This window comes from Heterodontus francisci, chromosome 35 (genome assembly GCF_036365525.1).
Source record: "Heterodontus francisci isolate sHetFra1 chromosome 35, sHetFra1.hap1, whole genome shotgun sequence".
Lineage (NCBI taxonomy): Eukaryota > Metazoa > Chordata > Chondrichthyes > Heterodontiformes > Heterodontidae > Heterodontus > Heterodontus francisci.
Window position 1 is genome coordinate 47,141,003 of NC_090405.1, and position 22,757 is coordinate 47,163,759.

A 22,757-nucleotide genomic window follows, 5' to 3' on the forward strand; every position below is an offset into this window, starting at 1 on the left:
TTGTCCCTGATTGCCCTCGAGGTGTTGATGAGCTGCTGCCTTGAAATGCTTCAGTCTTTGTGATGTAGGCACACTCACAGTGCTGGTAGGTAGGTAGTTCCAAGGTTTTGCCCCAGAGATATGCTGTTAATACTATGTAAAAACCTGTACTTGTGGACTTCACCTCTCAATCTTTGCTTAATATATTGTGTGGGGTGAGGACCGTTATGACCTTCCTTAATCCAGATTGGTAGATGCTGTTTCGGACTTGCATGCTGCTGAGTCTCTGATCTCCATTCCATTGCATTGGGGTGGTATTGAGCAGACAATCAGGCATTTTGCCAGTGGGAGGGGAAGACAATCTAATAGAGTATAATCAATCCACTGCTGATGGCTGCCCACCATCGCCCCCCCCCCCCCCCCCCCCCAAAAAAAAAAATTGGCTCGACATCGTTCATGTCTGGAGAGGGAAGGTTAATGCCCCTTTTTTAATGTGTTGCTGTGTGCCTTGAGAAATGTAGTGCCTTATCTAGTGTCCTGCATCTCAGAAACATCATGAGGGGAGATGCAAGTGTATGGCACTTGTGATGAAAGGGAAAATCCAAGAGGAATTCCCTCTGCCTATCCTTGAATATCTACTGACCAGTTCCAAGGTCAGATTGCCGGGTGTCTGGAAATAGATTTTATGCATTTGCATGAACAGTTGACTTGCAGAGAGGCCTAACATTAGGATTTAAAAATGATGGAGAAAGGTGGGGGTGCAATCTCGTTTATTTTCAGTTTGAAAATGTACTTTTTATTAAAACTCATGTTGGGTATCCATTTCAGAATCCTCAGTCCAGTAGTACTGATTTACTCTACTACTGAAAACAAAGCACTCGAATGTATAATGAGGAAGTATAGAAATTGATGGATATTAACTGCACCTCAATCCAATTTGAGATATTTGGTGGATGTAATTAGGGAATGGGCATTAAACAAAAAGTAACAAAAGGTAAATCAGGTTCAGATGCTTTACGAATGTTAACTTGTGCAGTATTAATACTGACTCCTTGTGTAAATTGAATGCAGGTGGCATAAGAGCAGCTAGCACATTAAATATCCTTAGAATGATTGTTTAAACTCAACAAGTACCTTGAATAATGTTTTGAATTTTAAATGTTACTTTTTCATTCAACTCATTCATGATTTTTGGTTTTCTCCTCTGACACTCAGTGGATGCTTATGAATAGTCCAAATGATTTATACTTAATCATTACTTCTTAAAATTGGTTTTATGAATGTTAAACACAAATGAGTGAAGTATCAGTTACACTGAGGTTCTTGCTAATCTCCATCAGTGCATTCGGCTGTCTCTCTATCTCCATAACATCAAAAGGTTTAATGGTTTTCAAAAAATGATGCGTTATAAATGCAAGTCTTGCTTTTACTTTCATCAAACTATTTGTTTCCTTTTGACATTTAAAGTGGAAACTTTTATTGTGTAAGTTTAACGTGGTTTAAGTTGCAACTTCTGCTAAAACTAAATTAACTCGTTTAATTCTTAAGCTTGATACCCTTTTATGTAATTAAACGGCAAAACAGGTACACATCACAGCATCTGGTAAAATATTGCTCAGTGTGGAACTAACAAGTGCATTACAGGAATAGTATGTACAAAATCTGAATCCACTAATAAATGTTCATGGCATCCCTGGGGAGGGACAGTAAATTCAAATAGAGATAAGTAGAGGAGAAGTTAGTTGTCTCTCATTTAATGTGGTCCAAAGGGATTAAAATAGTCTTGAAAAATGTATTTGTGTTAGTTTCCTGCATATGAATAATCTGGATAAATTAGTAAATGATCTGAGTAAAGTGAATCTTTTAATTGCGCATAACCTTTAAACAAAGCGCCAATTATTTCATGTTTCTTTTGTGGGGAAATCTAATTTGCTGTTCAGTATGGTTAGGCTGCTGGTTGTTCTGAATATGCAGCTGCAGTGTGCTCAGGCCACCCATGTGGGAAACGATGCCTCTGGGAGCAGTAGTGCACCACCTCTGACTGAGTCCCAAGTCATAAAAGTCTTGTGGCTTTTGCTGAAATCTTTTCACAAGACCTTAAGACGATACTTGCCTTGCACCCGCTTATTTTTAATTCTTTCCAACCCTGGTGGTGCCTTGCATAATGAACCACAGTGCTTTACTTCCATTTCTCTTTTTTTTTTTGAAACTGCTCAATTGCATTTTTGATGTGGTGCAGCAGGGTTCTACTTCATGCTTGCATTGGCAAGGAGTGGAGAAGGTCAGGCTCTCTAAATCCTTGACACATGCACTGAGTTCTTGCATATTGGGTTTTAATTGCTGGCAAGTTATCTAATGGTTTAAAAGCCAACTGGATAGTCAGTCTTTAGAAATTGAATGGCAATACTGTCGTCTTCAAACAGCAGTAATGATGCATGATTACCTCCCCTGGCTGCTGCTGCCAAACTCTAGTTCTATAAAATCAGTTTTATACTTTGCAATCATGCATTTAGCTTGATTGCATAAGATACTGGTATGTTCTGAGTTTTTAAGTGCAGTAATTCATTTTGAATGCATCATTCTTGGTTTAATAGGCACTGTCTACTATTGTGTGTTTTTAACGTTATTTCAGCTAACTTGAGTTCAGTCATTCTCTGGATGTAAACAACCTGGAAGTGGAGCAGGGATTGTTAGGACTGCTGTCATTTTTTTCAAATGAAGCTTTATACTGTTGGCTAAAGGCAATTGCAGTATTTTTGAATTGCAAATCAATCCTCTGCTTGGGTGGTAATGGCATTTACTGCTGGTACCACTAACTACAATTTTTACGCATCTTTTTCTTATTTGGAAACAAACATTTTTGTAAAGGGAGGGGGTTTGTGTAGCATTAGTCTAAATCCTAGGATTGTTGGTGATGCTGCAGGGCAGGGGGCTGCTAGTGGTGGTAGGTGACTGGGAGAGAACTGGCTTCATTGCTCTAGCAGCTGAATTTCTAAACTGAAGCAAGTTTTGTGGGGAGTTGACAAGCAAAGGGCAGCTACTACCCCACAAGGGAGTGAAAATTGCAGGAAGTAGTCACGGGGTGGTTGCTGCATGATTTGTATCAGCTAGTTAAGGAGATGTGTAGCCCGGGAGCAGATTAGCTGCAGGAGAGACGTAGCCAGAGGAGACCAGCGCACTTATAATTGTGTCGGAGCAGTGATAAATGTCTTTACATACTGTAAATTCCATTTATTTGTTTCCTTCCATGTTTAGCATTACACCACAGATGCTGATGGATTGTGTACACGTCTCATCACTCCCAAACTTATGGAAGGGACAGTAGCTGCACAGGATGAATTCTCGAGAAGTGAGTGGAAAAATTGAAAACTAAGAAACTGATTTTTTTTTCCAGTCTCTCTTGCGCCCTCCCGCTTTCAAAATACAATTTTTTTGCGTTCAACCGTGTTCAAAGGTATGGTCTTTAGCATAAGAGTGTGTGTCAGTACTTGTTCTCCTGATTTGGACTGTTGACTTCAAAGATGTAGATGCATTGAAAGTCTTCAAAAAGTACATTTCATCAGTGGCAAGCTACCTATGGTTTTTGGCAGTTTCTTATCTCCTTTCCCTTCAACGTAAATATTACTTTTGTTTTGTAGGTGGGTGGGCACTAAGTATGAGAGAGCTCAAATTGTTACAAACAATAGGAAAAGGTGAATTTGGAGGTAAGTGGCATCCGTTATCTTCATGTGGAATTGGGGGTTGACCTGAGTTTGCTGTAAATGGGGTTCATATGTTTCCTACCTTATTGGTTGTGTTAACTTCTGTTCTGTACTTTAAAAAGAAAACTTTGCATTGCTTTGTGTAATATTGATTAATTTTAAAAATACATTTGCCATTTCATTGGGGATGATCAGATAGAAATTGCTGTCACTTTTCAGATTTTCTTAACCATTTGAGTGGTTGCCATATTGCGTAGCGGATATAGAAAGAACTTGTTTGTGTTGCTTTTCATGACCTCGGCATCCCAGTTAAGTCATGTAACGTAAGGAGATTGCGACAGCCTTTCTTGCCCATTAAGGTCATAGTCATAGAGTTTTAAAGCACAGAAACGGGTCCTTCGGCCCAACGCGCCAGCGCCGACCATCAAGCAGCTGTACACGTGGCTACAGAACTGGTGCAGGAGGGAGGGATTCAGATATGTAGATCATTGGGATACCTTCTGGGGAAGGTGGGACCTGTACAAGAAGGACGGGTTGCTTCTGAACTGGAGGGGCACCAATATCCTGGGCGGGAGGTTTGCTAGAGCTCTTCGGGAGGGTTTAAACTAGTTTGGCAGGGGGATGGGAACCAGAGCTACGGATCAGTGGATGGGGTAGCTGTTGAACAAGCAGATACCGAGTGCAGAGAGTCTGTGAGGAAGGTTAGACAGTTGACAGGGCAAAGTTGCAGCCAGTATGATGGGTTGAAGTGTGTCTATTTTAACGCAAGAAGTGTCAGGAATAAGGGTGATTAACTTAGAGCATGGATCAGTACTTGGAGCTATGATGTTGTGGCCATTACGGAGACATGAATATCACAGGGGCAGCAATGGATGTTGGATGTTCCGGGGTTTAGATGTTTCAAAAGGAATAGGGAGGGAGGTAAAAGAGGTGGGGGAGTGGCATTGTTAATCAGGGATAGTATCACAGCTGCAGAAAGGGAGGTCATCGAGGAGGGTTTGTCTCCTGAGTCATTATGGGTGGAAGTCAGAAACAGGAAAGGAGCAGTCACTTTGGGAGTTTTCTGTAGACCCCCCAATAGCAACAGAGACATGGAGGAACAGATTGGGAGGCAGATTTTGGAAAGGTGCAGAAGTAACCGGGTTGTTGTCATAGGTGACTTCAACTTCCCTACTATTGATTGGAACCTCCTTAGTGCAAATAGCTTGGATGGAGCAGTTTTTGTCAGGTGTGTCCAGGAAGGTTTCCTGACTCAATATATAGATAGGCCGACTAGAGGGGAGACTATGTTGGACTTGGTGCTTGGCAACGAACCAGGCCAGGTGGCAGATCTATCGGTGGGAGAGCATTTCGGTGATAGTGATCACAACTCCCTGACCTTTACTATAGTCATGGAGAGGGACAGGAGCAGACGGGATGGAAAAATATTTAATTGGGGGAGGGGGAATTACAATGCTATTAGGCAGGAACTGGGGAGCATAAATTGGGAACAGATGTTCTCAGGGAAATGCACGACAGAAATGTGGAGGTGGTTTAGGGAGCACTTGCTGCGACTGCTGGATATGGATAGGTTTGTCCCGATGAGGCAGGGAAGGGATGGTAGGGTGAAGGAACCTTGGATGACAAGAGATGTGGAACAGCTAGTCAAGAGGAAGAAGGAAGCTTACTTAAGGTTGAGGAAGCAAGGATCAGACAGGGCTCTAGAGGGTTACAAGGTAGCCAGGAAGGAACTGAGGAATGGACTTAGGAGAGCTAGAAGGGGACATGAAAAAGTCTTGGGTAGGATTAAGGAAAATCCCAAGGCGTTCTGCACTTATGTGAGGAACAAGAGGATGGCCAGAGTGAGGGTAGGGCCAATCAGGGATAGTGGAGTCGGAGGAGGTAGGGGAGGTCCTAAATGAATACTTTGCTTTAGTATTCACTAGTGAGAGGGACATGGTCATTTGTGAGGACAGCATGGAACAGGCTGATATGCTCGAACAGGTTGAGGTTAAGAGGGAGGATGTGCTGGAAATTTTGAATGATATGAGGACAGATAAGTCCCCGGGGCCAGACGGGATATACCCAAGGATATTACGGGAAGCGAGGGAAGAGATTGCTGCGCCTTTGGCGATGATCTTTGCGTCTTCACTGTCCACTGGAGTAGTACCGGATGATTGGAGGGTGGCAAATGTTGTTCCCTTGTTCAAGAAAGGGAATAGGCATAACCCTGGGAATTATAGACCAGTCAGTCTTACGTCGGTAGTGGGCAAATTATTGGAGAGGATTCTGAGAGACAGGATTTATGACTATTTGGAAAAGCATGGTTTGATTAGAGACAGTCAGCATGGCTTTGTGAGGGGCAGGTCATGCCTCACAAGCCTTATTGAATTCTTTGAAGATGTGACAAAACACATTGATGAAGGAAGAGCAGTGGATGTGGTGTATATGGATTTTAGCAAGGCGTTTGATAAGGTTCCCCATGGTAGGCTCATTCAGAAAGTAAGGAGGCATGGGATTCAGGGAAAGTTGGCTATCTGGATACAAAATTGGCTGGCCCATACAAGTCAGAGGGTGGTAGTAGATGGAAAGTATTCAGCATGGAGCTCGGTGACCAGTGGTGTTCCACAAGGATCTATTCTGGGACCTCTGCTCTTTGTGATTTTTATAAATGACTTGGATGAGGAAGTGGAAGGTTAGGATAGCAAGTTTGCTGATGACACGAAGGTTGCTGGAGTTGTGGATAGTGTGGAAAGCTGTTGTGGGTTGCAACGGGACATTGACAGGATGCAGAGCTGGGCTGAGAAGTGGCAGATGGAGTTCAACCTGGAAAAGTGTGAAGTGATTCATTTTGGAAGGTCGAATTTGAATGCGGAATACAGGCTTAAAGACAGGATTCTTGGTAGTGTGGAGGAACAGAGGGATCTTGGGGTCCATGTCCATAGATCGCTCAAAGTTGCCACCCAAGTTGATAGGGTTGTTAAGAAGGCGTATGGTGTGTTGGCTTTCATTAACGTGGATTAAATTTAAGAGCCGCGAGGTTATGTTGCAGCTCTATAAAGCCCTGGTTCGACCACACTTGGAATATTGTGTTCAGTTCTGGTCGCCTCTTTATAGGAAGGATGTGGAAGCTTTAGAGAGGGTGCAGAGGAGATTGACCAGGATGCTGCCTGGACTGGAGGGCATGTCCTACGAAGAAAGATTGAGGGAGCTAGGGCTTTTCTCATTGGAGCAAAGAAGGATGACTTGATAGAGGGGTACAAGATGATGAGAGGCAAAGATAGAGTGGATAGTCAGAGACTTTTTTCCAGGGTGGAAAGGGCTATCACCAGGGGGCATAATTTTAAGGTGATTGGAGGAAGGTTTTGGGGAGATGTCAGAGGTAGGTTCCTTACACAGAGTGGTGGGTGCGTGGAATGCGCTGCCAGCGGTGGTAGTAGAAGCAGATACATTAGGGGCATTTAAGCGACTCTTGGATAGGTACATGGATGATAGAATGAAGGGTATGTAGTTAGTTTGATCCTAGAGTAGGTTAAAGGTTCGGCACAACATCGTGGGCCGAAGGGCCTGTACTGTGCTGTACTGTTCTATGTTCTAACTAATCCCGTTTCCCCGCACTTGGCCCGTAGCCTTGTATGTTCTGGCGTTTCAAGTGCTTATCTAAATACTTGAATGTCGTGAGTGGTCCTGTCTCTACCACATCTTCAGGCAATGTGTTCCAGATTCCAACCACCCTCTGGGTAAAAATAATTTGTCCTCAACTCCCCTCTAAACCTTCTATCCCTTACCTGAAATCTATGCCCCAAAAGTTTGTAACGTTTCACGAATTTGCGTGTCATGCAATCACCGATGAGATAATGTGCTTGGTGCTTGAGGGATAAATGCATGCCTGAACATTGAAAAGGAAAAGGGGAGTTTTTCCAGATATTGTCATGCTATCTTTTATGCTCATGTGGGGGGCAGATGAGATCTCGGTTTAACATATCACCTGAACCTTGGCCCTTGTGTCAATGCAGCACTCCCATCAATACTGCACTGATGTATCAGCCTCGATTTATGTGCTCATGTGGAGCTTGAATCTTCAATCAGCTGATTCAGAGAGATGCTGAGCCAAGGCTGATACCTCTGCAGGGTCACCTGGGGTGGGATCACCATTGCCTCAGAGTCCTAATTACCACACAGTGTCCTACAGTGGTTTGCCAGACTTTACTATCTGTCCCGTTTTCTCCTGCCTTTCTTTTATTCAGCTGTGGTGTTGTCCTCCATAACGGAGCTTAATCATTTAACCATAGATTCTAAAACAAACCCACCTCCTCTGCATGTTCTCAACTTGTACATTGTGTGTAATGCACCTCCTTTTACTCAACCGTTTGTTTTTTCTGTAGATGTGATGTTGGGTGAATATAGAGGCAACAAAGTAGCAGTCAAATGCATTAAACATGATGCAACTGCGCAAGCATTCATTGCTGAAGCATCTGTAATGACGTAAGTTTGACCATTAATCCTGCATTGTCTTGTATGTAAAAGAAAAAGTTTTCAAAATGATGGTTCTTAGTGCCACACATTAGAGATTAAAGTCCTATTGGCTTTTTGTTTTGAGTACAAGTAGATTTTGGTCTGGAGTCATGCATCATTGTGGCAAAAGGTGAGGGTTAAATTCTCCTTGACGTGAGTGCTGCCCTTAACGAACTCTGTGGCCCTTTTCACTCTTCTGTTACCTTTACCTTTGCCAGTTCACTCTGCCCCCTTGGTTCAATATTTGAGTTATTCTGTAACATTTATTTCCAAGAAACTCAATGTAGATATTTCTCGGGTATAAATTTATTGGACAAGTGACAAAATGAAGAGCTAAAAGTATCATTTTATATTGTACGACATGTGTTTTCAGTAGGAATGGAACAAAATCTTGAGGACTAACGGCTTAATTGGTGTTTTGACAAGTGCATTTCCTAGCTTTTATTTCCTGCATTGTAATCCCATTTTCCTTTGTATTGTATTGTAGTGTAGTACTGGAACTGGACAAGCAAATGGGACATTTAGAGTTCAGTTTGTACCAGGCCTAGTTCTGAAGATTAATGCAACAAACGTAGCAATTTGCGGGCCAGAAAAATACAGCAAGAATGCTGCTGGAGTTTTACAAGTTCGTTGATCTCCTTCAGGGAAGGGAATGTGCCATGCCCACCTTGTCTGGCCTACACTTGATTCCAGTTCCACACTACGTAGTTGACTCGTAATGACCTCCGGCTTACTGGGTCACATCAGTCAGTTGTAAAGACGGTTGCTATAGAATGCCCACTTCCCACCACCTCTGGGCAACTTGGTTAGTCATGCAATGCAGCCTTTTCAGCATTGCTGACATGAGACAAAAGCTGAAATGCCAAGTTTTGGTGTTCTATGTCAATGTAATGCTTGTTTAAGAAAAAATCTTGACTCTGTCATCTGAACTTAATCAGCTTTTGTAGCTTTTGGTACAATGCTGAACAGTGAACTAACAAATTTTTGTTATTACAGGCAACTGCGTCACAAAAACTTAGTTCAACTTTTGGGTGTGATTGTGGAAGAAGGCGGCTCACTATATATTGTAACAGAATACATGGCAAAAGTAAGTATTTAATTACTGGTATTTGATGAGTGAAGGGCTGACACTGATCACGGGTTGCTAATGCATGGCTGGGTCATTTTTATTTTGTAATCTTAAAATGCTACAGTACCGCAAGTGACACCTTGTGACACTCAAGGTCTCGAATGTACATCTGTAAATCATGAACCTTGAGGTTTTTTCCCATTCAATTTGAGGATGGGGAATTCACTTCCAGGCTTAGTGCCTGATGTAGAAATGATACAACATTCATGATTAGATTGGACAGGTGGTTGAAGGGTTGGGGGAACCGAAGAGTAGAAAGGTTCAGAGTTATTTTCTTGCATGGAGAGCAGATGTCGGCACAGGCTGTTGGGCCGAATGGCCTGATTTCCTGTTGGAACTTCACGTTACTATATTTAACTCGGTTTTCACAATGTTCCTGAAATGAGAGACAAAAAATCTGGATGTGTCAGTTTCGTGAACTTGCACGGTAATGCTTGGTAGCATTACCAAGAACTCGTGACACTCAAGATTAACAAATATATTTGAACTCGATGACCGTGGAGTGATTACTTGTTAAAATAGAAGTCTGTTATACACGAGTTGTATTTGCCCTTTTCACTCTCGACTGAATAAAAAAGACTTGACTAAATTTTATCCAACTATGTATTTTGTATTGCTCACTTCTGTGAGCAAAATAAAAGTTTAAATTTTGCTTGGATTGGTTGCGTTCTTGAGCAAAATTGTTAAATTTACAGAAGTAGTTCAAAGGATATGTATTTATAGAGGTTCTGCTTGTGAAAAGTGCAGAAATATCTTATGATGCAGGGCCTCAACGCACTATGCATTTTCGAGGTAGAAGCTGAAATATCATAAACTTTAAGAAAAAATGGATTTTAGCAAAATGAAGAATTTGACATACATACACGTATGTAATGGCGGCAGACGCCGAGAATTCTGATGTCATTACTGTTGCAAAATTCAGTCTTTAGTTTTATCCTTGGTGAATTTACAAGTTTAACTGTTAGGTGAAAATTACATAATAAAAGAAATAGGAAATCTTTGAAATATACATCATCCACAGAGGAGACAGGCTGGTTAATTCTGTGGGTGTAGACCACTGATCTCTCCTTCAAATTGTGATTTGTATGTTCTTTGCGTGAGGATGTTAAACTACCATCCAGTTAAATGTTAAAGATGCCCTAACGCTCATAGTGAAATTCAGGCTGTTTTTCTGTGTCCTTACTAACACATTAACTGGCCATTTTTTTTCATTGCTGTTTGTGTTAAACTTGCTACATATAAAATTGCTGCCATATTTGCCTACAAAACATTGACCAGCCTTCAAACAATTGGTTGTGAAGCGCTTTGAAATGTCCTGAGTATACAAAAGGGCACTGCATAATTTCTTGAACTCATTTAACCAGTATCGTGTACAGAGTGATCATCTCAAGGCAGTTTATGGAACATTGCAGATGTTTGCCTCCATCATGATCACTGCACCCCAAAAACTCCAGCCATGTGAAGTTCCTAAGAATGTTGTGAATAAAAGGTGCTTGTATAAATGCAAGTGTTGTTTAAAATAACAGTGAAAAGAATTAAACTTCTGTTCATTACCAGGGCAGTTTGGTGGATTACCTGAGATCAAGAGGAAGATCTGTCCTCGGTGGAGATTGTTTACTAAAGTTTTCTGTGTGAGTATTATAACAAAGGGATGTCATGCTTCATAATCTGCATACGAACTTGGGAATAAAAAAGAAAAAGCACGACAAGCAGCATCTGAAAAGGACAGCAGATGGGGACTTGGCACCACAATGGATGGTGTCCCTGAAATCATTTTTCTGTATGTTCTGTTTGATTTCCTGTGCTTGCAATATTTTATTAAATGTAACCTACTTTCTCCATTGCTGCTGTGAACGTCAACTCTGCAGAATTCTTTTCTCTTGTATAATGGGACTTGTAATCAGCAGGTCGGTTACTTTTCTCATTCATTTTGGTTTCCTTTTGGTGCCGCCTTGCTGTTCTTTTGACTGGTTTTGGGGACAGGCTTGGCAGACACCTAAAGACAATGTCACTATGTAACCAGCTGCTGGCTCGATTATGTTCAAGATGTAAATGATTCCTTCATCTTCTGTGGCTCTTCATGACTGAAGAGTCCAATGTGCGATCGGCATGGACCTCCACAGAACTGGCATTTCATCTTGTTGCTGCTTGGGGGAGCTTCTGAAGCTGCATTACCTCTAGCCTTCCTCTGGGCACTAGGGATGTCGCGAGTTTGGCGTGGATGGTCCTCAACATGTTGAACCAAATTTCAGTCCTTGCCTCCACGTAGGTCGGTTGACTGCAGTGTTTTCTCAAGACAGGTGGTTTGCAGTGCAGAAGTTTGTGATGCTCTTTTTTTTTTAGCGTGTCTTTGGGCAGTATGTACTGACCAGCAGATAACAGAACCTTGCCCTTTATTTACTCTCCTTCCCTCTTATTTGATATTTTGGTTGAATAATTGGTTGACCAACAGTTGGAACCACAGAACTGTGGTTGGCTTTGCTAAGCACTTTTTCTTTTGGCTGCCAGTGGTTTTCTAACTTCTGTGCTGAATCCCCTGTAAATATTGACCTCCTAACTTGCAATCGATGACATTAATTACCCAAAGAAAGCTAATGCCATCATTGTAGAAACATTTCTTGTGTGTATATATGGTAATAAGTAAACACATAAACTCCTTGTAGAGTTATTCAGGAATTTCCTTGGGGATCTCATAGGATTACAAACCCTAGCTTGGAAACTTGCCTGATACAAGGCACATTTCCACATTAGTGCAAATGAGAGATACATGTACTTGAATAAACAAGAAGTTAGATGAAATTTCAAATTACAAAAATGCTCTGAGAATAATGCATAGCTGAACAGTTTGCCTGGAGCTGAGGTACTGTATTAAATGGGATGAAAGTTTTACAACCTGTGCCTATTTTAAATTACTCAATTTTCATGGTCTCAATTGATTACTTCAGTCAGACTAATGATGTCTGCTTTCTTTCTTTAACCACCAGTCCCACCCCACCCCACCTCCAACCCACTACACTTGAGCTCCAAAACATTTATTGTGTGTGGCATGCCTTTTGAAGATTTAACTTTACACCAAACTACTTCTGTTTTCTAACAGAAAAAAATCCTGCCTGTATTAATGTGTTAAATAAAATATTATTTGTATTTAAATACTATATTAAATATGTTGATTTTTTTTTTTAGTGATGTCTGTGAAGCAATGGAATACTTGGAGGCAAATAATTTTGTACATAGAGATTTAGCTGCTCGTAATGTCCTGGTCTCTGAGGATAACATAGCTAAAGTTAGTGATTTTGGTCTTACAAAAGAAGCATCGTCAATGCAAGACACTGGGAAGCTCCCGGTAAAATGGACTGCACCTGAAGCTCTTAAAGAAAAGGTAAAAATGAACAGTGGGTTGTAGATGTAACAAGATTTTTTTCTTTTTTTGACCCATATTCTGGTGTTATATAGACGGCTTATAAAAGCTATTACATTCTCCCCAAAAAGGGGAATTTATAATGTTGAACAGAAGCTGTGGAAGTACCTGGGAGCTGGGATTCTATTCCTGAACCATATATGGGGGTGTTACTTGGAAGTACTCTTTTTTTTTTTCCATTTCTATGAAATTTGTGATTGTTGAGCAATGAAATGCATTGGTGCAGTAGAGGAATCTGCTTCGGTTTCTTCTGTGTCCGTAGTTCTCTGCTGTCTGTTCCAAGTAGAGGCTGGGTGTCGTGAGTGTGTGTTGGGTGTAGGTAAGTCAAACTGAAACTGCAAGTTGAAGTGTTAGTGTAGCCTCATGCACCCCCATCTCCCAAAATAAAGTCTAGCTGTTCAGTTACGTTATTGGAGATAATATAGTCGTTTGTGATAGACTGAAGGAAGAAACCCATCATTTAATTCAGTTTAGTCTGAAGCCATAACATTGAATTTGTAGTGTCTCCTTGCTGTGGTATTTGCCATTCAGCATTGGAAAGTTGTGGCTGTTCATAATTCCTTGATGAAATGTATTTGACACCATATATTATTGGTGCTTAAACCCAGCGTTCCTGCCTGTCAGGATTTTAGGCTACTTAGCTGCTTCTGAAAACTGCTGTACCCACTCAAAAGTTCCCCAATAAAATGCCAAAGATAAAAACGTTTTTGACTGTGGAACTGTTTGCTAGACAGAATGCACCTGAAATTCTGCTGCTATACATAGAAGTTCATACTCAGTTCGCCATTTTTTGTTGCGCTGAGGTTGTTAGAACAGGTGCTAGGTCATGAAAAAGCCCCAGCTTACCTGTTGGTGCTCCAGTCCAGTTTTTCCAAGCCTTCCAGCAAGGACCAGGGTTGGATTTGTAAAACATCTGTCATCTATTCTAGTTGTCTAGTGGTACTACTTTGTATATTGGGTAGCTTGACACGAAAGTTCATGTGATACATACAAACAATAATACACCATGAAATAATTTAGAAGAATAATACACAATTCTTTATTGCAGAATTTTTCTACTAAATCAGACGTTTGGAGCTTTGGGATTCTTCTATGGGAAATTTACTCTTTTGGGCGAGTGCCTTATCCCAGAATGGTAGGTAAAAATATCATTGCACACTTGGTTAATACTGAAGCTGCACTTGGGGAGAGTATGTTGAACTACTTGTTATATCTCAATTTCAGTCTTAAAAGTGGGCTTCTGGTATCAAAACATCAAAAGATGTTTAAAAGGTTTATAAAGCTACAAGTCTAACACGCATATTCATTGATCTTCTTCGGCCTCCTTGTCTCAAGAGACATGGGTAAGCACCTAGAGGTGGTTAGTGGTTTGTGAAGCAGCGTCTGGAGTGGCTATAAAAGCCAATTCTAGAGTGACTATAAAGGCCAATTCTAGAGTGTCAGACTCTTCCACAGGTGCTGCAAATAAAATTGGTTGTTGGGGCTCTCTCCTTGCGCTTCTGTCTTTTTTTCCTGCCAACAGCTAAGTCTCCTTGATTCGCCACTCTTTAGCCCTGCCTTTATGGCTGTCCGCCAGCTCTGGCGATCACTGGCAACTGACTCCCACGACTTGTGGTCGGTGTCAAAGGATTTCATGTCGCGTTTGCAGACGTCTTTAAAGCGGAGACATGGGCAGCCGGTGGGTCTGATACCAGTGACTAGCTAGCTGTATAATGCGTACTTGGGGATCCTGCCATCTTCCATGCGGCTCACATGGCCATGCCATCTCAAGCGCCGCTGGCTCAGTAGGGTGTAAATGCTGGGGATGTTGGCCGCCTGGAGGACTTCTGCGTTGGAGATATGGTCCAGTCATTAATCAGAACTAATGTAATCATCCCTGATTTATTTGTAAAGTTCCTTTCTGTGGCTCCAAGTGTTTCCAAACACATCTAATTGCATCAAAGTAAGAAGGCAAAGTATTAATTTGTTCGAAACAGCATTGGTTTATATTGGATCCAGAAATCCTGCTAAGCGAGTAAAATGCTTTTTTTACAGCCTGTTGACATAATAACGAATTTTTTCTGGCTGTGTTCAAGGATTCTGAGTCTGTTTGATCAGATCGTATTCTACAGAAGGCCATAGTCAGAGTTGCATTAACAAAGCAACAGCTGAAATGTGCATTTGGTCTTGGACTCATTTGCTGGATGTCTGGAATGTGTTGTCTGAATGTAATTTGAGCCAGCCAGGGTTCATTCAGACCAACAACTTTTTTTATTGTTTCACAACACTGCGAGCCTATCTTATGAAGCTCTTAACATTGTTCTGCCTGAACTGCATTCCTACTTGCTCTTCATGCAATACTACATTATTTGTGTTAGTTGAAAACCAATGACTGTTTTTATCTCACCATTCAAAGAAATGCTGGAAATACTCAGCAGGTCTGGCAGCATCTGTGGAGAGAGAAGCAGAGTTAACGTTTCAGGCCAGTGACCCTTCATCAGGACTGAGTTCTGATGAAGGGTCACTGACCTGAAACGTTAACTCTGCTTCTCTCTCCACAGATGCTGCCAGATCTGCTGAGTATTTCCAGCATTTCTTGTTTTTATTTTAGATTTCCAGCATCTGCAGTATTTTGCTTTTATTTGACTGAATGATGGGAGTGGTTTTGCCGAATAGATATACCAGACCTTAATGAACTGGTTTAAATGCAAGCATTTGTTGTGCCACTTTATTGCAATACCTACACTGTAACATACCCAATGGCACATTGGTCACCTGTAAATAAGAAATAAATGTGCACTTAGTTTTTAACAGTAGTACTTTTAAATGCTCCTATTACAAGGGAGAATGAGCTGTTTTTGAATTTGTAATCCAATAGGCAGGAGTATTAGTTAACTCATTTTAGTGTAAATAATAGACTCAAAAACCCTTCTTCCTGCTTATATTTGCATCTACTTTTTCATTCAAATGATAGAAAATATGCTCTTTGTTCATTGTTAACTTTCTACCTCCAACAAAGCATTCATTGTGTTTATACTGAAACCTACTGTAAAACGGGCAGTCTTGCATAGGATAGCTTCTAAGGCAAAATGTCTTCTATGGTGCAGCACCACCACCTTCTCAAGGGCAATTAGGGATGGGCAATAAATGCTTTCCTAGCCAGCGACGCCCATATCCCATGAAAGAATATTTGAAAAAAGCTTGTCTTTTCAGGCTGACACACAATTTTGGGAGAGTTTTTACTCTTTGTATCTATTCTTGCCGTAATATGGGTGTGTTGCCATTCCAGACAGCGACAGCATCAGATTTCCCATTGGTCACCTTAAATAACAATTATATTGCTTTTGGTTGGGAGGTGGGGGCGGAATGGAAATCTGTACAGTGACCCTTGCTTTAAGGGGAAGTAGAAAGCTACTGCTCCCAAACTTTCTTGTCATAATCATTTCACTTTATTTTAAACATTATGACCCACCCTCTCCCTCAACGAACACAGCTGCAACTCATGTACTTGCAAACTGCCCTCAGATTACATTAAATCTGTGCCTCTGTAGAAATATCACCTTTCTCAGTGCATTTAATTTGAACCAGCAGTCAGCAAAACAAAATTGCACATGGAATTTTCTTGATCCCCTTTGTGAAATCTGCCTGTTCGTGTTATGACATTTTGATTGCCTTTTAATCCCCACTGCTTGCACAGTTGATAACTTGTCGGCAGGAGTATAATTACATGTTTGCATTTCTGGCTTGTGCAGTACTCTACAGCTCATGATGTCAGGTTGGCAAGCTATTTGGCTGTAGGAAGATAGTGCAGCTGACCCTGGTCCTGTGCTCACCCAATATCAAGACAGATGCATTTTCCAGCAGGTGTTACTGCTTTTTTATCGTTCACTGCATTGGGGCTACTTGTGATAACCTAACCACAGTCCTTGGTGAGATTAGCTAATTTAAAGACTAGGACTTGCCGGCCTGTGTGCAGTACTATATCAAACCATGCTTTCGCTCAGTAAATCATCGGGAAGTTGCAATGTGAAAGTTCATGTATTGCAGAGAGCTAGCATTATCAGGATTTCTTATCCTGGTGGAAAAAGACCTAAAATTACAGTGGGAAAATTTAACCTCTACCTCTAACAAAGGATTCAATGTACACCAAAACTTAAAAGGCACTTGTAAAGTTGATACTTAGGCACTATTTAAAATATGTACTGCATTACACAGAATGTAATGATGTTCAACATCAACTCTGTACATGCATAAAGCTGCCACAGCTTTCTTTTACGTATTGTTTCCTTCTCAATAAAATGTTGTTTTCTCTGGTATTTGCAGATGTGAACAGATCATACAAATATCTTAGGCAATTTGTATTTTTGGCAAGTCAATTATACAGAGACTTCAATGAAGTTAAGTCCAGGGAGAATACTTTTTCTCATCGAAAGTGAAAAATCTGGTTTCAGATTTCGAGAGTATCAACTTCCTTGTGAGTGGAGACCATTTAGCTTATCTCTTGCCCTTGGATGCAGAAGCCGATTGTAGTTTCTCCTTGCCTGTTGGGCTACTTGGAGTCACTGATAGGGAGTGTCACATGCTTGTGTTAGAAATAATGGGGAAAGGTTTGCTCAAAATCATACTGTGTAAGAGCAGTGTAAGAACTGGTATTTATGTAGTGCCTTATCACTCTTTGCCCTTGGTTCTGAGGTTATCAGTCTTTTTGAAGTATGACAAGTCAGATTCAGACCTTCAAATATGGGGATAGAGATGCTCAGACATCATGGTTCTCTGGAGTGTCAATCTAATCTGAAACTATCTTCCCAATAAATTGACAATATTTTATGGTGCATGCTTGAGTTATTTAGCATTGCCCTCTACAGATTTCTCCACAGCATATACGATTCTGACCTTAACCCAGGTCACTTGTGCTACTCCTGCTTGGCACCCCCAAACATTGTGCTGCAAAAAGTGACAAATCGTGCATATATACTATAGTACAATAGTACCCTCTGTAGGGGAAAAAGACGTATTGCATGCCATGTATCTTTGTGGTGATGCCAGTTTAATTGTGGAGCATTGGAGAAAAAAATGCCCGAATTAAAGTTGTATTTACTTTCCAGTAACATAACCATGTGATTACAGTTTAATGCATCACAACTGTCTCTGGATTGTGCAGCTTATAGATAACTATAATCTATGGGCATTGTATTCATTGCTGATCTGTAAAGGTCCCGACCCCTTCATAATTGGCAATATAATAAATGACAATGTTGCAGGATGGTCACTTTTGTGGGGGAGGGGACATGAAATGGCGGTCATGGAGGGGGAGGTCTGATCTTTTATAATAACTCAATTCCCTGACTGAAAGCTCAGGAACTTGCGTGAGTCCTAATTTATTTGTCTTTCCCCTACTCCTCTTCCTATTAAATATGTTCCAGAGGATGATTTCTGAAAAAAAGATTAGAAGAGAGATCCTTTAGCACAGTATGCACATGGTTCAAATTCCTTATCGTACAGTTCCATTTTGCTGACAATTTTCATGAGACTTAGTGTTGTGCAAGCTCGTAATTTGCAACAAATCTTTTATCTGTTTGCTTCTTGTCAACTTTTTGTAATATAGTTTCTCATACAAATTGTTGGTGTAATCTTGTCACTATAATGACACCCTGCCCCCACTGGAGGTGCTGCAGTCCCACTGCTGGCAAGAGGGTTGATTTAAAATGGCAAGTTTACATAGGCAGCTTCCATCATGAAGGTATTGACGTATGAATTTATGATGGAAATATGGCTTCAAAAACGTGGACAGAATCGCTTGATAGTTTCCGCTTGGGTTAATTCGGCAAAAAAGGATGTGCCAAAATACCACTGTTTTGAAATGTCGTTTTTCTTGAATTTTCATTCAAAGTCATTCCATACAAGAGTATATTCAAAGCTGGGATAGATTTTTTGATCTCAGGGAATCTAGAGATATCAGGAGCTGACAGGACAGTGGAGTTAAGGCAGATAATCAGCCATGATCGTATTGAATGGTGGAGCAGGCTCTTGCATGTCGCAGAATAGAAAATGTGCCATGACCCAGCACAATTGAACAGTGCTTTAAACCTATTGTTTTTTTAAAAATTGCTTTAAAAACTATTCCTTGATATATTGATTGCAGTTTAATACAGCTGAAAATGGGTTTATCTCCAAAAAAAAAAGTATTTTTAATCAATGTCAATCAGTGAATCCTGAGTTCTGCTGAAAGGTCACGGACCTGAAATATTAATTCTGTTTCCCTCTCCACAGATGCTGTCAGACCTGCTGAGTATTTCCAGCATTTTCTGTGTTTATTGGATTACCTGGCCATTTAAGGAACAGTGTTTGCCACTGGGGCACCTAGACAATGAGATTAATAACTATTTTCTTTTTAAATTCCCTCAGCCTCTGAAAGATGTGGTTCCTCGTGTTGAGAAGGGTTACAAAATGGATCCGCCTGATGGATGTCCGCCTGCTGTTTACGAGTTGATGAAACGATGCTGGGAGCTTGATCCTGGTCGAAGACCTACTTTCAGGCAGTTGAGAGAGAAGTTACAGGAAGCCAGAATAAAGGAACTGCACGTGTGACACCAGAATGCCATGGAACTTTTTTTTTAAAAACTGCTCAACATTAAACCAAGAGTGCTGAGACTTTTACCAAGCAATCTTCTTAAAGAAAAAATGAACTTTGCATATCATGGCCTTGTGTTTCATTTCCCTCCAGTTACGTGTGCTGCGACACAGTATCCCTCTATCCTCATTAAAGAAGCATGCTTAAACACCTTTGTCAAGTCCTTTGATCCTTGTGGTATTTGTTTTGTGCCAAGTGCCTCCAGCCACAAAGACGGTGCTTATTTGCTTATCTATACTCTGCAATGTGTTTGTTTCTACCAAAATGCAATTCACAATGAGGTTCGGTGATGAGTTGTTTTTCTTAACCAGCATAACACATTTTTGTGTTTTTTGCTTTCCCGTCTAAATTTGCTTAGCCAGATTTTTTTAATACTTAAATTGTAGTTTTTTTTTTATAAAATAAAAAATGGGTGTTCAGTTTTTTTTTTAATGTTCTGTAACGTTCCACTGATTTGACAAACTCATTGCATGTAGTGTGGGAGGCATTCATTTCTGTCAGTGCGTTACATACGTTTTAGCTGCCAAGGATGAGATTAAATAAACCATTCCATATGACCAGTTCTAAATGGCTGTTACGTTTTGATTTAGAATTTTTGAACGTGGAACAGTAAATTTGTGCTGCTGTCTTTGTTGTATTCCGTCTATCTTATAGCCTCCCTGGTCTCGAGCTGAGCGAGCAACGGAATGGCTTTTTTTGGAAACCACCATACTCTGCAGATGTCCCTCTGCAGGCAACTGGTATCAGGTGCTCAAGCACAACCAGAGATTTGAATTATTGCCAAAGAGTGTTTTATTCCAACCTTATTTGTTTCAGAATGACAGAAATATAGACTCTTCTGCTCAGAAGTACACTCTTCATGCCAGTAGCTAAGAAAGGCAGTGATGCTGTTGGTTGATGTACCTTTGCAACTTGATATGTGTGAAATTCTGGAAAAACACAGCAGATCTGTATAATTTGCAAATTTTATTTTTGTTTGTGTTCCTAATTTCCCATTAAATCGTGCGTGACATTCCTGCCTCTTCCCACTTGTCAAATGAATGTGCTAGTTTTTTTATCGTTTGTGGGAAGTGGGCGTCGCTGGCTAGGCCAACATTTATTGTCCATCCCTAGTTGCCCTTGAACTGAGTGGCTTGCTAGGCCATTTCAGAGGGCAGTTAAGAGTCAACCACATTGCTGTGGGTCTGGAGTCGCATGTCACCGGGTAAGGACGGCATGTTTCCTTCCCTAAAGGACAGTAGTGAACCAGATAGGATTTTACAGCAATCGACAATGGTTTCATGGTCGTCATTAGACTAGCTTTTAATTTAATTAATTGAATTCAAATTTAACCATCTGTTGTGGTGGGTTTCTGGCCCATGTCCCCAGAGCATTAGCCTGAGCTCTGGATTACTAGTCCAGTGACATTACCACTACACCACCGTCTCCTCCCCTAGCTGGGACTACACTGCATCCATTGTCTCGTGGATAGGTAAGATCTGCTGGTAGACTCTTGGAATGCTGTAGACAATGATTTTGTTTCCTTCCTGTCTCAAGTGGAGAGGAATAACTTTTCAGAAGAAGAAACTCAGCAAAGACTTTCAAGGTGGTTTGCCAGCAATTAAACTAGAACTCAACAAAGGGACCCTCTTGTGAGCTCATAGAATTAAAGTGTTTGCAGTATTAGGGATGTATTGATAGAAGCCAGATCTTCTCTTCCTGGTTGGTGTCTGGTAATCTTCTGCTGTTGTACTACGTCTATGCAGACAGCAGATGAGGGCAATAATAGACCCTACAGCTCAAATAGCCTGCTGCTATTCACTGTCTAGGCTTCATGTGAAGAATGCTGCTTACTGGAGGTGTTGGAGTTGTGCTGCCGACTATCCGATGATGCTTGACGTCTTCAAGAGAGAAGGGAAGAAAAATGGCAAAACAATAAAATCTGCATTATAATTTGTTGGCCAGATTAAAATACATGCAGTTAATGAGATTAGAATTGTTAAGCATGCTGTTGAGGGTAAATAATTGTATGGGTCTAAAGTTTAGGCTCAAAATATTAAAGGGGTGAAGCAATTGGTTTTACGGCCTGTAGGTTAATGAACCAGTCTATCCTATGATCTTGACCAAGTTTCCACTCTCTTCTGCAGTAATGTGTTTACATTTTTAATCTGTTCTGAGTTTTATTTACTTTCTCCAGTGTGGTTAGACATTGCATTCCTATTTTCTAACTGCATTATGCCCTTCACTTCAATTTACAAGTTTTGGAATTCAGTTAAGGTGTCTCCATTCAAGTGGTTATATTACTGGACACATAATCCAGGCTTGGACTAATGATCCAGCCACATGAGTTCAAATCCCACCACAGCAGCTGGAGCATTTAAATTCAATTTCTTAAATAAATCTGGAATAAAAAGCTAGCAGCAGTAATGCTGACCATGAAACTACCAGATAGTCGTAAAAAAAACTGTTTCAGGAATGCTGTTCAGGGGAAGAAATCTGTCCTTATCCAGTCTGGCCTACATGTGACTCCAGACTCACAGTAATGTGGTTGACTCTTAACTGCCCTCTGAAATAGCCTAGCAAGCTACTCAGTTGTATTCAATAAGATGGCTCATCACCGCCTTCTGAAGGGCAATAAATGTTGGCCTTGCCAGTGATGCTGACATCCTGTGAATGAATTTTTTAAAAAAGGCACCCAAGCCTCAAAATATCCTGTTTAACACTGCAAGGTGCAGAGCCTCACTTGTCATTCTGCACCAGTACTGTTGCCTGACACCAGCTTAATTGGTTACTCCTCCATTTGCGGCTGTGCCTTTAGCTGCATGAGTCCTAAGATCTGGAATTCCTATCCTAAACCCCTCTCTCCTTTTAAGATGTTCCTTTAAAACCTACTTCTTTGACCAAGCTTTTGCTCATCTGTCCTAACATCCCCTTATGTGGCTTGGTATAAATTTTGTTTAACTCTCCTGTGAAGTGCCTTGGGATGCTTGACATCACTTAAAGGCGCTATTTAAACAAAAATTGTTTTTATTTCATCTTGTTTTTACAGCAATCTAACAGCAGCATGATTTTTATTTTGTTTTTTTAAACTGAATTCAGTTCCCATTAAACTCATTCTCTTCGTTATCAGGATCTTTAAATGACTCGTCTAGTGACATAAACACATTACTGTACCCTATATTCATTGGAGATGCCATAAAACTACTTGTGTCTAATCATGCTATTAATAAAATGTGGGCAAAGAGGGAAAGGCATTATGAATCTCTTGGTATTTTGTCTTGGTTGCCCCCACATGTTGCTTTGGGTGCTTCAGGAAGGTGACATTACAATTGAGAACACTGTACTGGGGGGGGGGGGAACATTTCATTCTGCATTTGTATAATATGTGATGTGAACTTGAAACTGAACGACTGAGTATAGAATTGAATTTAATAGTCAAAATCTCAA

At 40.8% G+C, this 22,757-nt stretch overlaps 1 protein-coding gene across 5 annotated transcripts in view; it reads left to right on the forward strand.

The window, feature by feature from the left end:
- csk (C-terminal Src kinase) overlaps nt 1-19,893 on the forward strand; it is a 157,084-nt gene extending 137,191 nt beyond the window's left edge. For all 5 annotated transcript variants that reach the window (XM_068015464.1, XM_068015465.1, XM_068015463.1 and 2 more), the window contains 8 exons: nt 3,235-3,328; nt 3,618-3,683; nt 8,045-8,144; nt 9,171-9,261; nt 10,861-10,934; nt 12,487-12,682; nt 13,770-13,856; nt 19,106-19,893. In XM_068015464.1, the coding sequence (XP_067871565.1) occupies nt 3,235-3,328; nt 3,618-3,683; nt 8,045-8,144; nt 9,171-9,261; nt 10,861-10,934; nt 12,487-12,682; nt 13,770-13,856; nt 19,106-19,288 (891 nt within the window). In that variant the 3' untranslated portion in view covers nt 19,289-19,893. The remainder of the gene's footprint in view (nt 1-3,234; nt 3,329-3,617; nt 3,684-8,044; nt 8,145-9,170; nt 9,262-10,860; nt 10,935-12,486; nt 12,683-13,769; nt 13,857-19,105) is intronic.
- Nucleotides 19,894-22,757: the final 2,864 nt, after the last annotated feature.